Source organism: Pseudonaja textilis, chromosome 1 (genome assembly GCF_049901715.1).
Source record: "Pseudonaja textilis isolate UNSWEBS1 chromosome 1, rPseTex1.2, whole genome shotgun sequence".
NCBI classification, from domain to species: Eukaryota; Metazoa; Chordata; class Lepidosauria; order Squamata; family Elapidae; genus Pseudonaja; species Pseudonaja textilis.
The window spans coordinates 170,709,304-170,727,138 of NC_141990.1; the positions used below are offsets into that span (position 1 = coordinate 170,709,304).

General features: G+C 40.1%; 1 protein-coding gene across 2 annotated transcripts in view; it reads right to left on the reverse strand.

The window, feature by feature from the left end:
* Nucleotides 1-17,835, reverse strand: part of KIAA2012 (KIAA2012 ortholog) — a 145,245-nt gene that overhangs the window by 32,618 nt on the left and 94,792 nt on the right. For both annotated transcript variants that reach the window (XM_087915715.1, XM_087915791.1), the window contains exons 15-18: nt 6,322-6,415; nt 4,071-4,245; nt 3,295-3,430; nt 1,560-1,939 (exon numbers count right to left, since the gene is read on the reverse strand). In XM_087915715.1, coding sequence (XP_087771841.1) covers nt 1,560-1,939; nt 3,295-3,430; nt 4,071-4,245; nt 6,322-6,415 — 785 coding nt within the window. The remainder of the gene's footprint in view (nt 1-1,559; nt 1,940-3,294; nt 3,431-4,070; nt 4,246-6,321; nt 6,416-17,835) is intronic.

The following is a 17,835-nucleotide window of genomic DNA, read 5'->3' on the forward strand; positions in this document are numbered from 1 at the left end:
AAACATGCCCCAGCCCTCCCAAAGCACCTTCGCTCCACGTGCAGTGATGGCTGGGGCAGCTGCTGCTTTAAGCACCTCCGTATGCTTAAAGTAGGGCCATGAGGACACACACACACACACACACACACACACACCCTGCTCCAGCCCTCCCAAAGCACCTCTGCTCCACGTCCTGCGACGGCAAACCATCACTCTGAATGGGTCGCTGGGGAAGACCAAGGTGAAGGCTAAGAATTCCACATATAAAAGCACACACACACACACACACACACACACACACGCCGCAGCCCTCCCAAAGCACCCCCACATGCAGCGACGGCTGAGGCAGTGGGTTCTCCTGGCCTTGCTGCTTTAAGCCCCATGTGCTTAAAGCAGGGCCATGAGCACACACACACCACCCCAGCTCTTCCAAAGCACCTCCATGCAGCGATGGCAAACCATTGCTCCGAGTGGGTCGCCGGGGAAGACCAAGGCGAAGGCTAAGAATTCCATGTATAACACACACACACAGCCCTCCCAAAGCACCTCCGCTCTGTGTGCAGCGATGACTGGGGCAGCGGGTGCTCCTGGCCCTGCTGCTTTAAGCACTCCACGAGCTTAAAGCAGGGCCATGAGCACACACACACATACACATACATACACACACACACACACTCCAGCCCTCCCAAAACACCTCCATGGGCGGCAGAGGCAGCAGACCTGGCTGCCTCCTATTTGATGGCACTGCTTATGGGCGGCGGCCGGATCCGCCGCCTGCCACAAGGTAAGGAGAGCTGGGAGAGTACTGCGTGGCGGCTTAGCCGGCCAGCCAAGCCTGGGGATGTTGGGGAGGGCAGCTAGGTAGGCTGGGTGAGGCCCGGGGAGCCCCAGGGACAGTGGGGGAAGGGCAGGCTTACCTATGAGCAGGCAGATTGACTCCGGGCTGTTTCTTTCACCTGCTCTTGCTGGGAGAGCCTCTCCCAGCAGAGCGAAAAGCTTACAGGAAACAGCTCCCGGGCAGCAGAGAGAAATGGGATTCAACCGGGCTGCTTTTCTGCTGCCCATGAGCGAAAGGCAGGCAGCAATGACTGGCCTGGCGGGCAAAAGCAGGCTGTAGGCATGTTGCGCATGTGCACAATGTTGCACATGTGCAATAGGGACTGACTGGGCAGGGAGCGGAGAAGCAGGCAGAGAGGGGTGGGGCCAGCCAGGGGGCCATTTTACCAGTTCTCTGAACTACTGGGAGCCCTAACATCCGGTTCTATAGAACCGGACAGAACCGGTAGAATCCCACCCCTGCTTGGAATATCCTAGTAAGCATTGTAGTTCCACACATAAATGTTGGAGGAAATCCTACTAAGGCAATGAAGCTTACTTTTCATCAGACATTCATGAAAATCTGCTGTTAGCCTGGCAGAGAATAAACAATGTCCACTTCTTATTCAGATAAATCTGATAAAAAGGTGGCGATGAATAGTTAGCTTTTTATATTTTATCATAAGCTACAATAAACATAAATTATGTAAGGAAAGTTTAAATGAGCCTCTAATTTGGGAGGGGGGGTGGGAAGCAAAGCTTACCTCCATTAGCTGATTTCCCTCCTCTGCATCAGCCTGGAAACCATTTGCAGTGGAGACTGCTTTGTAAGTAGCAATGGATGTTTCACTAACAGGTCCTGGATGAAATCCAGAAATATTGCCAACCTCTTCGCTAAACGTTTGGTTCATATCAAGTGTCAGGGGATGCTCCTCCATAAAAATGCTAGAATCAGGAAGACTTTGGTCACCTTCTCTTTCTTCTTCTTCTCCTTGTTCCTCTACAAGACAGCTAATAGGTTCTACTTCAACATCTTCTTGCCCTGAATCTCTCTTGTGGGTTTGCTCTTCCATGCTGGCTGATGTGGGTTCCCCCTTGAAGTGAGCAATTGTTTTCCTAATAATTATTTTCTCTCTGGGCTTCCCTGTAAGAAACAAGTATTTTTATTTGGCTTTATTCCACAGATCTATAGCTGGGATTAAAATTACCTTTTGTAACTCATTTGTGGGGGATGACTTCACAGAGATTTTAAAATTATTAATTGTAGGATTAAGCCTATGCTACAGAGAACTGCGTAATAGTACACAATTCACAGGCATTTGGGAACAAAGTGATAAAAACAGTTGAGTTTTTTTGTTCCCCAAATCTATACCTTAAGAAGGAACCTTGTCCCACCTGTCTCCCCCCCAGATCTGTTGAAGTATCTGCTCTTTTACTCTATATATCTGCTCTTATACTTTTATTTTATAAAAAAATCAGCCCACCAAAGCTTTCCATTAAGAGAATTTATCCAACAGATCATTAGGGCTGAGCATACTTAGAAAATTAAGTACCTTAGAACTCACAGGCAAGCAGCACCTCTCCCAGCTATTCATTAAAGCAGCTGGTCTTTAGGTTTCTGTCTCAGCCTCGAAATATGTAACTGGTTAAAAAAAAAAAACCACTGAAGTTCATGAGCTTGTCAAAAACCCCACATCTGAAAAAGCCTGAAAAAGATGTGCTGATTTATCATGTCACCCAGAGGTGCTACCCTCATGTAAATTCTGAAGTATTTCCCCAAAAACATTTTTGAAATATTCGATCCAATTAACTGCTTTTTTGTATGTGGAAAGAGAGTGAGTCCTTCTATAGTGCTTTATTTGTAAATGATTTGGAATTTTCTTTTGTACTTTAAATGGTGCTCTATCGTTATTCGGCAAGAGATCTGACTGATTCACACAATCTTTTTAATGCTTACAATGGTGTTCCTTCCCCTGAGGCTTCAACAATGATATCCAATAGAAGAGAATATACATAGCTCAGAGTTGATGATCCTTGGTGGTCTCTGAGCTGGTTATTGATCGCAGATGTTTTGTACCCAACTAAGTAACATCATCAGTGCCCTAGTCTACCAATGATTTCTTTATAGTAGTGGCCAGAAAAACTAAAGGAAAACCAGGAAGCTTCATCAGGAAAGGAGACTGATGATGGCATAAATGTGCTAAAATCTTGCCCCTGCCAATTTAAATGAGTATTTTCAACTTTAGAAAAATAATGCAACTAAATATAATCTCACTAAAGCTCCTTGCTTACTGGTGGATAAACATTTTCCCAGTTTTCCTTCATTCATTTCTTAGCTAATTTTCTTTCCATTTATCTTGAACTTGACAAAGGGTTACTTTTGGTAAAGCAGATTACATGGCTACCAATCTAGCCCTTGCTTATTGAGAAACTGTTAGAAAATTCTATCATTCTTCTCCACCCCCCTGTAATTGTTGATATGTAATAGCAAAGTCATACCTACAACAAACTCCTTTTGACTTTGGTATTTCTTTTTCTTCAAACTCTTTTTTTGTTTTTTCAACCCATCTCCAGCTTTCTGTATTGGCTGTTTCTTTGGTCTTTCAGTCCTTTTGCTCTTTAAAACATCTTCAGCCTGCAAACAAGAAAAGAAGAATCAGATATAGACCTTTCCTTTTTAATGTCACCCTACCCTCTGTCTGGGAACCGAGTGCATGAACAAAAGTAGAGGCTGGGCCTAATCCAATTGATCCTTATTGGAATTTTTCCAGAAAGGAGCATCTTTTTCTCATCTGCACTGAGCATCTCTGACATGAACTGCATCAATCTACTGATTGACCAACCAACTACCAACCTTCCTATGTCTATTGACAATTAAAGGATAAATAATAAAGGAACCACTGCTGGGAAAAAGAATACATGAAGCATCTCCACAAGATCTAAGAAGCCCAGAAAGCCACATCTAGGACAGAATGGTAAGAGAAAAGGGAGAAGTTGCAAGGGAAAAGGCAAATGTTTCATGACAATTAAGGGAGATTAACATGAGTGTTGCCTTCCAGCAATACTAAAGCCGATCTGGAAACTCACATTATACATTTGCCAAATTCTAGTTTTTCTAAAAGTGATGAGATAATGGTGCTCTGAAATTTATTACCAAATAGACCCATGTCACCAAATCCAGCTGTTTCTCTCCTTCCTCCCTATATCCCCAATAACCCAGGTCCAGATCAGTTTTGTTTGTGTTTCAGGCACAAGATGCAAACCCCAGCCCATACCTGTTTCAGACGGGCAACCCCAGCCGGCTGGCTGGTTGACTCTGACAATGCTGTCATATCTTCCTCCATGCCAAATATTTCAGAAGCATACAGGTCAATTCTTGGATTTTCCATAACTTCTTCACGGTAATCAAAAGGTTTTATGGGATCATATTCAGGATTTGGAGCTTGCCTTCTTTGATAATACAATTAGGGGGTTATGTTTAGGTCAGATAAACTCTTAGAAAGCTCTCTCCCAAGCATATAATCTTTCTCCCACCTTGTAAAATTAGCAAAATCAATCAAAGGACCGATAGCTTTGATTGACCTTTTCATAGTACTGTTCTCTTAGTATTTACTTCCAATTGCTGATACTTCTTGAGCTATAACTCAGGAATGAGCCCTATCCTGTCTCCTCATTCCTGGGAAAAGGGAAAAAAATTCTTTATGTAATATTAATGGACCTCTCAGGACTCACTTAAGTTGATAGTTGCAGAAATATTCTGCTCGTTGTTCTCAACCTTTCCTTCAACACCTTTAAATACCTTTCGTGGCTATGGACCCCCAATACTTAACTCAAAATTTAAATCCTAACACTTCTTCAAGCCTTCACAGGCTCCCCGTGACCCCCCTCCCCCAGGGGTCCTCAGACTATAGGTTGAGAACCCCATTAAAATGGTTCTACCCCATTTTAATTTCTTAATTTCCCAAAAGGTCTTTTCAAAGCCTTGGGAAGCACTACCTGGTTTAATTCCCTAAAGTTACTGCACATTCAGCCTGATGGAGTCTTTGTAATCTTGCATTATATGAAAATATGATGGGTGGAAATAGTTAGTCCTGAAAGGCCACCTTTTTTGAATCCACAGAAATACAGGATAAATTATGTGGCCCAAGTTGGTTGAAGAGACCCTAAGATTTTTGATAATGTTTGATGAAAGTACCTTGTTTGACAAAAAAAAGGCGTTGTTTGTTTGCTTGTTCATTTATTACTGGTGTTTTTATGTAGCTCTACTCTAAAACAGGGGTGATTTCATTGAGAACCACATCAGGGTTGTGTTTGACCTTGGGAGGCTGGGGTGGGCATGGCTGGGGTATGTCACTCATTTTGGGGGCACCTGTGGTGGCCTGAGTGCTCTGCCAGCAAAACAGGTTCCCAAACTCTGTTTTCAGCTGCAACAGCTTCCTGAATGCCTCTGCCAGTGAAAACGGAGTTCGGGAGGGCCACAGGAGCACCGCAGGCTGGTCCTTTGCTGTTTCCAGGGCGGCCTTGTGGGCCAGCCCTAATCAGCCCATGGCCGGATTAGGCCCCCAGACCTTGAGTTTGACACCCCTGCTCTAAAAGAACTCTGAGTAGTTTATGGAAAAGATAATAACATTATACTAATATGAACCAATAGAGATAGAGCTTAAAAAGAAATCCAACCTCCCCCAAATATTGCAAAAGTTGACTGTTCTTAGCTATTTTAGCAATGTAGCACCTACCAGATACATTGGACAATAGTTCTCAAAACTGGCAGCCAATTTAGACAGTCTGGAATTCTAGAGTTTGTAGTTCAATATAGTTGGAGTGCCTCTGTTAGGAATGATAGTCACCTAACAGTTGGGTTGGAAATATATAAACCAGGATAGTCATTTAATACTGTATCTTTAAGAGAATGCTGTAATTGTGATTGGCTGAGGTTCCTCCAATCACCATAAGATGGAGCCAGAAACCTGGTTTCTTTCTCCTTGCATTTCCTGTTTTGCCATTTTGCCCGATCGTCGTTCTGGTTGGATTGCTATGAGTCTTGCAACTGTTCGCAAACTCCGTTTACTGAACTCTGTTTATGATACTTGACTTGGTTTTTGGATTATCCCTGGACTGATACTAACTGCTTTAAGCGTGTATGATTTGGACTGTTTTTTGGACTTTGTTTACCCATTTACTGGAAGTAAAACCTACATTTTACTATTCACTGTATCTGTATGCTGGTCGTGTGTTATTCAACATCACTCTCACTATGTTTCCCTGAGTACACTCATTCTCCTAATGGGGAATACCTCAACAGTCTCAAAAACTACTAGTTGGAAAATAGACAAATATACAACCATCTACACATTATACCTACACAGTATACAGTATATACCTCTCAGGTATCTAAGTAAATATTTTAACTATTGACAAATTAAAATGTTTCTCCAAGCTTGCTGATGCATCAGGTCTATGTGCTTGACTGTCTTATTTTCCTACGCTGAGCTCTTCTACAAGTTAGTAGCTGTCCCATATACTTACATTTCAGATGTATAAACCTTCAAATGAGTAAGACGTGGTTCATAGTGGAAGAGATTAGTTGATTGATCTGAGAAATCTAATTGTTTGCCTTCATCTACAAAGGAAGAGGGGTGGTAAAAGAGCTACATTTTTAGCAGATTACATTTTGAATCTTGGCAAGGAACCAGATAAACATGCAAATCATCAGCCAGATAACTCATCCCTTTCTGAGAAAGTTGGCCCTTCCATTAAGCAGAGTGAAGTGACCTTCTCAAGCAACTGATCCTGATATCATGAACAGAAGCAAATTGTTAGTAATTTAATGTGGTATTTACTATATTGTATTTGCTCAGCATGAGAGGGAATGTTGTGGCCTCATTTGCCAAAATTAGATGGCAAGGATTTCTAATATCTATTTCTAATATAAATTAAAACCTATTAAAGTTGACTTTGTTTCTAGGCTAGTCACATAAATAGATCCCTTAACAGATGGGATTAGACAAAACTTTATTTATCTTAACCCTAACCCCAATCTGAAAGCTTAAAATGATTTCTTCAGCTGGCCTTATAAAGGTGGTGTTTTTATGTCTTTTGCTTTCTGTGACATTACCTCTATAATGTGAAAATGCTAACTGACTGCATGGGAGCAATTTTTTAGAGCGAGCTTCTGAGGAGAAGAGTGCTACTGTCTGGAATAATTACAATTACTTTTGTTAATTCATGTATAACTACAAGAGCATTGCATGGCAAAAAAAAAAAAAAACACCTGGCAATGCTAGCTTTAAAAATAAAGTCTCCAAATCTGCAGCATTCAGCCAAGGGGTTCCTTGCAATAGCATGAAACATCTGGAAGGAAGCAGCTTCGCCATCCCTACCCCCTATGTGTACACAAAGTGCAGTGAGTTGTAGCTTTAAAAGTGAACTCTCTGAAGGATTTTCCTTTTTAAAAAAAGCTAAATTTTACATGTTTTTTTTCTGCCTATACTACTTGAGGAAATCTGGGAATTGAAGTTTATATATCTTAAAGGTATCAAGGTTGAGAAATACTAGACTAGACCAAAATCCTAAACTGAACAGTCTTAGTCTGATATGTTAACAATGAGCTATTACCAACAGAGGGAGCTCTTGATCCAAGAATAATACAAATCATACATGTTTCCTCAACCCCTTGATTTACAAAGGAAAAGGAGAAGATGCAAAGCTTTTGTATTAAGTCACCTGACTCAGTTTGATATCCTTCAGGTGTATAACATTACAAATCCCATTTCATCTAACATCATTTCTGCCCAGAATGACAACAGGGGTTAGTTAAAACCTAAAAGAACTAAGAGACATCTAGTAAGGAAATATTGTTTTAAAGAAATACAGACATTAGTCTCCTTACAATCTTTGGAGTTATGACCAGGGGTGGGATTCTACTGTTCGGACTGGTTCTGTAGAACCAGTTGTTATGATTCTGTGCAGTTCAGAGAACTGGCAAATCATGTCCCTGGCTGGCTCCTTCCCTTCCCTCCCCTCCCCGCCCAGTCAGTCCTTATCGCGCATGCACGACATTACACACATGCCCAACATCGCTGACTGTATTCTCCCTGCCCAGTCACTCCTTAAGGTATTTCTTTCCCCCCTCCTGATGATCAGCTGTTCTGATGATCCCTCTTGCTCTCTTACTGCTTCACCCAGGAGCCCCAAAAATGGAGTGCAGGGGGAGCTGCCCACCACCCCTGTGCTCAATTTTTTGCCTTTCTGGGCCCCAGGGAAGCTTCCTGGAAGCAAAAACATCCCTCCTGAGGCCCAGGAGGCCCAAAAAAACAGGGGGGGGGGGTGATGCAAAAAAAGAAAAGAAGACACACCCACCCAGTCACATGGCCATGCCTACCTAGCCACGCCCACAGAACTGGTTGTTTAAAAATTTGAATCCTACCCCTGGTTATGAACTTTTGCTATTATGAATAAACCTGTCCACAATTCCAACCTACAAGGTCCCAAAAGTTGAGAGTTTTCAGTGTGATGCATATCTATGCTTGTTTGGACTTGCAACATATACATTTACAAACAGCCACTTGGAACATAACCTCTGTTTATAAATAGAGCACTCTTTGTACTAAAATATATTTTGAAGCATTCTGTTCCTCTGACTCTGTTGTACCATGTAACTGGTATAGAAGAAGTTGGTCAAAAGAAACCAGCTACAATTTTACACACTGTTTTCAGTAGCCTCTTAGATAAATTATGAGCACTATAGAACAGGGCTGTCAAACTGCCAGCCCATGGGTTGGATGCACCATGTGCTAGCCATGCCCACTCCCAGTTTAATGAAGTCCCTATATGTCACATGATGCTGCTGTGACTCCATGAGTTAGACACCCCTGCTATAAAAGATCTTACACTGACTCTGAAGTAAGAACTATTGAATTTAGTGTCTTGTCAATGGGCACAAGATTTCATTCTGAAGGTACTGATCTTTACACAAAAATATGGAGAATCATTTTTTGTGTGCAACCTTAGTGTGCCCCCTGCAAAAAGACAAAACAATTCTTCAACAGAGACCTCAAGACTTCTTGCTATTTAAAATTGTCTGTCCAATTTCAATGGATTGTGGATGAGGTTCAAAACTCGGAAAAAACATTAGAAACAACTAAAACATTAAATCAGCTAAAAAATTAAATTAGCTAAAAACATTAAATAATATGAACAGCCAAACATTAAATCAGATGAAAAGTCCAATAAATAAATAACCATGTAATGTGTGGCAGCTGGTAATATCTGATGTATAGTAGGTGTGGTTGCAAGAAGAAGAAGTAGCATAAATCACAGTTATTTTTAGCCAGCAGAGCTCTGGAATATATAACCATATCTTTCTAGCCTATTGGAAGTCATTGTTCTTATGGTTATCACTACACAGCAGCTCCAGGGAGCCCAGAGAATGTCACCAAATTACACGTAGGGGACTGTCTCCCAATGGTGGCCTGTTTGTGAGAACCTGCTCCTCCTTATCAGCACTTAGAGAGATGGCAAGGGTCTTGGGCAATAGATTTAAAGTCAGAATATTCTGTTTAAATTAGGTCTGTATCCTCATCCTGCATGTGATAAATAGGCTATTTAAGAGATAGACACTTTCATTTGTAGTCAGGCTTCCCAGGGCTATCACTAGGACAAAGATATTGTAGAAAATGGAGAATCCTAACCACACTTCAAAGGTATTTTGGCACACAGAGTGATGGAATATTTTGATTGCTTCACCATGTACCCAGATAATTGCCAAAAATGAGGGGGGGATATGTTGCAGATATGTCTAAATGGCAGTAAAACAATGAGGCACTGAGTTAGACTTTGGACTGTTTGAAATCTAATTGGGGAGTGGGGAGACTTTATGGCATCCTGCTCTGTCATTTTCACATTTGCCTGGCTGTTTGCCAGGCACGGCTTGTAAGGCAGGAGATGGGAAGATCAAATAGGAGGGGCACATGATGTGGCTCCTTCTGGTGCCAATGCTGGTGAGGCAGAAATCTGTCAGAAGTGACTCCTAATTTCTGATTGATGGAACTGCAGAGCAACTTGCTTCCTACAAACATCGATCTCCTGCCCAAAGTAGTAGAAGTGACATGAAGAATTTGTGTAAATGATAACAACCTGGATAAAATCAAAGTATTCTAGTTCCATTCCTCTGAGGATCACAATGACAAAAATACAAGAGCTCTTACTCAATATGCAAAATAATTTGGAGATTAGTTAATAAGGCAGGACTTATGTGTAAGCTGTCTTTAGAAGGCAAAAATAGATTGTCTTCAAATATTCTGAAGTTTAAACAGGAAGCAAATCAAGAATAGTTCAATGACATAACAATATACAGTAACAAAAAGCATTTAAAAAAAAAATCTAAAGTGGGTTCATGGTTTGTTGTTTTAAAAAGGCCATCGCACTATTGTTTAATTTATATGTGTAAAATATCACTATTTTACTGATGAATACTGGCTGGTGCAAAACATTGAAAAGCAAACTGTTTATGGATAAGGACTGAGACAGATTTGACACCAAGTCAAGTAACTGTTTCTGGATAAGGATGGAGACATTTGACACAAGGTCGCATCATGCTCTCTCTTCCCAGCATGGATTTGTATTGATGTACAATGTATTATGCATACACAGACACCCTCATTATGTATTTAACACATTACTATATGCATTTGGAAACTTTACAAGTCCAGATCCAAGAACCAATCACCATAAGGGGGCATATTGGTGGCATCCATTTATAACCTTTCTTGCTGTAAGAAATTAGGGAAGCTCTATTTAAACAGAGCCTAAGGGCCCTTCCCCATTGCAGAGTTAAAAATCTATCTACCCATTCATCAATCAGCAAAAATTAACTGCCTTCATGGCCGATCCTTATCCTGCATTTGTTGTCTAAATTCTGAGTCACTGTCAAATAATGCTGTCTTGATTGTGGGTATGCAAATGTATGGTAAATAAGGCATGTGTTGTTGACTCATCAGTTTTGCTGCTTTCTCTCTTTAGGCACATCACTAGGGACAAGAAAGTCAATTTTAGTCTGTGGTAGGAATGAGGCATGTCTGATTGCAGATTTCCTACCAACCTCTCCAAGTTCCTTGCTATATATCCCTCCTCCTGCACCCTATTCAGTTATAGGACTGGAAGGGAGGGGAGGACCCATTCCCCCATTAGTTGAAATTGTCAGCAATTGCTTCTCTATCTTCACCAGTCACTGTCTTCCCTGATGTAAAGGGTGATGAAGAATAGCAGATTTTACACACCTTGAGGTGCCCTTAGGTTTTTAAATCTTCGTCACACCTATCTTTTCCAAGATATCTGAAGAACTAGAAAAGTCAGTTGACAGATGTGAAGATTCCCTCCCTTGGGCTTTATTGGGCTAGCTGTTGTAGGAAGAAGAAAAGGAAAATACTAACACAAAATGAGCTCTTTGGATACAACTCTGTAGGGAGTTTTCAGAAATTGTCTCACTGTTATAGGCTTATCTTACTCACAAGAATCTCTCTGTGTGAAGTTCAGAAGTAGTAATCAACTAGAGATAAAGCCCAAGTTCCATACAAAGGTGTGCTTTAGGAACTTCCCTGCTGTGAGCAATGGGTAGCTGGGGTTGTTAAGCAGTTTAACTAACAAATGTTGAAAAATCACAGATCAAGAGAATGAAATTCCCCTGTTAATACACTGCACCAATTCTTTAGCACTGCCAGCAGCAGAAGAAAACTGTCTTTGGTTAGTTACTATCTGATATGTACAAACAGGCCTTAGCTCCCGTCCCATAACAATCTAATTTAAATTTTGTTTTTCTTTTCTAAAAACTAACATTGTCATTCCTTAGCTGCACTTTTATATTGTGATGTCTATTCTGAGTTGAGATTTCAGCTGTGGCTGGATGTGGCTGGAAAAAACATACATAAAAGACTGAATTATGTTTATATAAGATAACTGTACAAATTAAGCACAAGGAATCTAATCTGTTCTAGATCCAGGTACCTGTAACACGTTTCACAAATAAACCCATCCCATTTTTACATCAGAGTATTTCTTATTGATCCTTTTTGAGCAGAATATTGAAAAACATTTCTAAATGTTCAAAAACTGCAAAAGTAATAAATAACTAATTTTTAATCTGCATATGAGTTCAGGATAGGCATATGAAACTAAATCTTATCAGACTTCATACAACTTCTGATGGACAGGAATGACATATCTGTTGTGAAAGGAGTATGTACCAAGTGCCATTCTGCTCTAAGATAAATGGAGAAATTGTGACGGAAGCAGCTAATATTTTGCTTTGACTACTATAAGATATGGCTTGTTTAATCCAGATAGCTAGGATTGTAAAATCCTATAAACTATAATTTTCAAACTACAATGACTAAGATCACACAAGAGGTTAAAGTAAAAGACTAATCAATCTCATGTTGGTTTAATGGAATATATGAACTATGCAGTGGTGGGATTCAAATTTTTGTTACTACCAGTTCTGTGGGTATGGCTTGGTGGGCGTGGCAGGGGAAGGAGACTGTAAAATCCCCATTCTCCTCCCACCCCACTAATCTGCTTTCCAGCTCTGTTCTCGTGCACAGGGCAACAAAAGAAGACCCAGCCAATTAGCTGGGACTTGGGAGGGAGAGAGTAGATGGGGGCAGGGCCAGTCAGAAGTGGTACTCTGAACTACTCCAAATTTCCACTACTGGTTCTCCAAACTACTCAAAATTTCCACTACCAGTTTTCCAAAACTGGTCAGAACCTGCTGAATATCACCTCTGGAATTATGTCAGTATTGTTGGTGTATATTGTGGAGAAAAATGATATAAACAGGAAAACACCCCCCCCCACACACACACACACATTCAGAGTGCTGTACTGTAAGTTCTTATCTGCACTCAAATACTTGTCAGTTCTTAAACAAAACTGGCTTTTTAGTCAATATTCCCTGTGTTTTAGTCCAGTTCATATAAAATGTGTGGCTGGTTTGCACAGGTGTTTATATTATTATATTGTATTTTTTATGTACACTGAGAACATATGCACCAAAGACAAATTCCTTATGTGTCCAATCACTGGCCAATAAAGAACTCTATTCTATCTATCATCAATTCATAGTGTCAAGTGGTCATTGCTACTAACAAAACCACCTCTCTACAGCCCAAATGCTAGTATTAAAAATTATTGTTCACAAGATGAAGAGTACTGAAAGAAATCTAATTTGATTTCACAAGGAAAGAACAGGAACACTCATTATTAGCATCAATAAATGTCAATCTCTTAATCACTTTCTAATTCTTTCAACCTGCAAAGAACTTCTGGGATAAATTAGGGGGAAGTGAAGAGGCTCCAAGAAACAAGGAAGCAGTGCTTAGAACCAGCGCTTCAGCCCAGGTTTCTGAAATGCTGATTCAATGTAATGTATGAATCAAATATAGAAGCCTTTCAGTCATAATTTTCATCATAATTTTGGGAATTGTAAATCCGTGAAGAGTTTAATTATGGTGTCATGCATACACTTCTAGAAAGGTGACCTTATTTGCACATTGCTTTAATTCCTGGCAGACAGGTATATATGGATAGATAAATATTAGCTCTTGCCTAATTAAAATGTTCATAAGCAATTGAGATCGCTGATTGCTTTCACTCTTCTGAAGATGAGAAATAATCAATGGCTCCAGACCCAACTATTCTGATCTTGTTGACATGGAGATATTTTTGAGCTGCTATACAGGTGAAACTCGAAAAATTAGAATATTGTGCAAAAGTTCATTTATTTCAGTAATGCAACTTAAAAGGTGAAACTAATATATGAGATAGACTCATTACAGGCAAAGCAAGATAATTCAAGCCGTGATTTGTCATAATTGTAATGATTATGGCTTACAGCTCATGAAAACCACAAATCCACAATCTCAGAAAACTAGAATATTACATGCAATCAATAAAACAAGGATTGTACATAGAACAATATTGGACCGCTGAAAAGTATAAACGTGCATATATACTCAGTACTTGGTTTGGGCCCCTTTTGCAGCAATTACTGCCTCAATGCAGCATGGCATGGAAGCTATCAGCCTTATGGAAGACCAGGATGCTTCAATAGCGGCCTTCAGCTCTTCTGCACTGTTCGGTCTCATGTTTCTCTTTCTTTTGGCAAGTTTGGTGAGTTTGCTGGCCAATCAAGCACAGTAATCCCACGGTCATTGAACCAGGTTTTGGTGCTTTTGGCAGTGTGGGCAGGTGCCAAGTCCTGCTGGAAAATGAAGTCAGCATCCCCATAAAGCTCGTCTGTGGAAGAAAGCATGAAGTGCTCCAAAATCTCCTGGTAGACGGCCACATTGACCCTGGACTTAATGAAGCACAGTGGACCAACAACAGCAGATGACATGGCTCCCCAAATCAACACAGACTGTGAAGACTTCACACTGGACTTCAAGCATCTTGCAGTGTGTGCCTCTCCATTCTTCCTCTACTCTGGGTCCTTGGTTTCCAAATGAGATGCAAAAGTTGCTCTCATCAGAAAAGAGGACTTTGGAACACTGAGCAACAGACCACTTCTGTTTTTCTTTAGCCCAGGTAAGATGCTTCTGATGTTTGTTGTTCAGGAGCGGCTTGACAAGAGGAATATGACATTTGAAGCCCATGTCCAGGATCCGTCTGTGTGTGGTGGCTCTTGATGCACTGACTCCAGCCTCAGTGAAAAGTCCCCAACACTTTTGAATGGCCTTTTCCTGACAATCCTCTCCAGGCTGCGGTCATCCCTGCTGCTTGTGCACCTTTTTCTTCCACACTTTTCCCTTCGACATAACTTTCTATTAATGTGCTTTGATACAGCACTTTGGGAACATCCAATTTCTTTTGCAATTACCTTTTGAAGCTTTCCCTCCTTATGGAGGATGTCAATGAGGGTTTTCTGCACAACTGTCAGGTCAGCAGTCTTTCCCATGATTGTGCTTCCTACTGAACTAGACTGAGAGACCATTTAAAGGCTCAGGAACCCTTTGCAGGTGTTCTGGCTTCATTAGCTGATTAGAGTGGGACACTTTGAGCCTAGAATATTGAACCTTTTCACAATATTCTAATTTTCTAAGATTGTGGATTTGGAGTTTTCATGAGCTATAAGCCATAATCATCTCAATTATGACACATCACGGCTTGAACTATCTTGCTTTGCATGTAATAAGTCTATCTCATATATTAGTTTCACCTTTTAAGTTGGATAACTGAAATAAATGAACTTTTGCACGATATTCTAATTTTTCGGGTTTCACCTGTATATTCTACATTGTTCTATCACAGCTTAAACCAGTTTGGCTTTGTAATAACTGTGCCCTAGATAACTCACACTCCTCAGAATTCATCAAAGTTTATATTTTGACTGTTCTTCCTTTGCAGAAGCTGCTTAAATTTACTGCAAATAAATTGGGATTAGAGTTAATTCCTAGGGGGATATGCTCAGGCTCTTAATTCAACTTTTTTCCTGATTTATTTTTATACAAACACAAAACAAAACATTATAGGTAATTAGAAAGAATCCTGAGATATTTTGTGTTAAATTCCAGCCTGAAAACGAGTTGTACAACTGATGGCATTTTCTTTGGCTAGTCTAGGGAAATAAAAATCCATTTAACACATGATGGCAGTACAATATATTCAGTGCACCATTGTACATATACCATATGACATTGCTTAGCTAACAATGTCTGTATGGTGAATGTACACATAGACAATTAACACTTGCTTATAGAAACAATTGTTTATAGGGTATGAGTAATATGCAACTAAAAAGCATGAAACTATTTGGCCCATTAAGCAATATCTTCTGATAGCACATAAAAGGTACATTGAGTCAATTGCAGCTCCTGCCATTTCATTGAGGGTTGCATCAGGGTTGTGTTTGACCACAAGGGGCTGGAGTGGGTGTGGCCAGGGTGGGCTTGATGTCACTTGTGTCAGGGTGCCAATGATGAGCCATGCACTCTGCCAGTGAAAACAGGCTCCCGAGCTCCATTTCTGGCTGAGACAGCCTCCTGCCACCCTCTGCCAGTGAAAACAAAGCTCAGGAGAGCTGCATGCGGCCCTTCCGAGCTCTGTTTTCACTGGCAGAGGCACCACAGCCCTTACTGTTCCCAGGATGGCCCTGTGGGCCAGATCTAACACTTTGTGGGCCAGATGTGGCCCATAGTCTTGAGTTTGACACTCCTGCCCTAAGCAACTTGAACAGTCCAACAACCTTGCCAGTCTTTAAAAAAACATGGAAGACCTGGGTTTTTTGTATAATTCTGGGTCAACAAGGTTGTGTGTGAATCTGAGAATGTATTGCTGACCATAATGCTAGGCGAAATCACAGTATAGAAAGCACATCCCATATTTTCAAAATTCTTGCCTAAAACATGATATGGATGACGGGAAAAATCATCAAGGAAGCAAAACAACAATTCACATTAAAAAGAAATCCTTATTTTCACATGTCTTTACCCAGCCTTATTTTTTAACAGAATGATACCTCATCTTCATTATTAGCATACACTTGCATACACAACACACACATATATATGCACATAAACAACATCAGTTTCCCCTTCTAAATAAAATAGCTTAAAGTACTATTTAAACTATTTTAAAGTTTGTCCCAAAGGTACTTTTACAGGGGTAGTGCAAATGTATGTGGAGCCTTCTTGGCTGAATCCCTGTGTCCCTTCACTGATGAAGACAGGCTCAGGCTGTTGGGGATGAGTCTGTGTTGTCAACAGTGAAGGGACACAGGGCAGAAAAGATCTTGCAGCCAAGAAGGCTCCACACACATATGCACTAGTCAAGTGACTCTGAGGACACAGATAAAGTATCTACCAGTGGCCTCAATGACTCTCTAAAAGAATGCTAGACTAGCTGTCTGCAAGGAGTATAAATCCTTCCATTCCCCACCATCCAGTCAGAGCTGAAGAAATGCCTTCAATGAATGTTTATTATGAATGAAATGACTCAAATGTATATCAAAAAGTGTGACCAAGTATCAACCACACTGTGTGAAGGGTTATGAAAGTCACATTTCAGGTTAATGATAATTGCATGTTACATTTGTTACAGCCCAGTGAATGATGGTAACAGATGAGTATAGTAAAAAAATTCTGCAACATTTTAAATGAATGTGATCCATTTAAACATTTTTCCTTTAGGAGACATAAAGGAAAGTGAAAGCGACAGAGTATATAGAAAATGTATTCGTACTCAGAATTCCAAGAGCAAAGGAGAATTGAGATAGTTTGGTGCGTATTTGCTTAGAAAAGGTTAATTGTTTCAAATTTGTTTTTTAAGCATAAGTCTACTGATGGAAAATGGAAAAGAAATGGAACATGTTTGATTTAATTGTTATTTATTTAAATGGTTATGAGGAATAAATGGTTTAATTATTTATAATGAATTAGTGAAGGTTACAAGTTTAAAGAAAGGTCCTAAATATGAGATAGATCATTTTTTTCTAGTGGTGTCAAGAGTAGGTATTTAGGCAAAAAGAATATTGGTAAAAAGGAAAGAAAATAGAGAGAAGCTGCAGGCAGAAAAAGTACAATCATTTTATGAAAAATTATTGGGAGAGTGTTTAATATGCCAACTGAATGAAGGGAGATTGGACTCATATAAGAGAATAATTGCTGGAAAAATAGATGAGTGACTTCTATTGTACACAGAGAAAAAGACACTTGCAAAGAATGTAATCAAAGAAAGCAAAGAACTGTTAAGAAATGAAAAAATTATTTTGGAAGGGGAGTGAAAAGGGATAAAAAAAAATCTTCCAAAAAAGTTAGTGGAAATAAAAAAGACATGGAAATGATCTGGGATGACAGGGAAGTGAGGGAATGCTTCAAGGAATACTTTAGAGATCTATATATGGGATTGATAATATTCCAAAGAGTGAAATTGAAATTAAGGCTATAAATGTTACTTTAAAAAAATATGCAAGTGAAGTCATATATGCTCTGAGCACGTTGAAAAATGATATGGTTGCAGTTTAACAGGAGACATATTAAAATAAAGATGTGA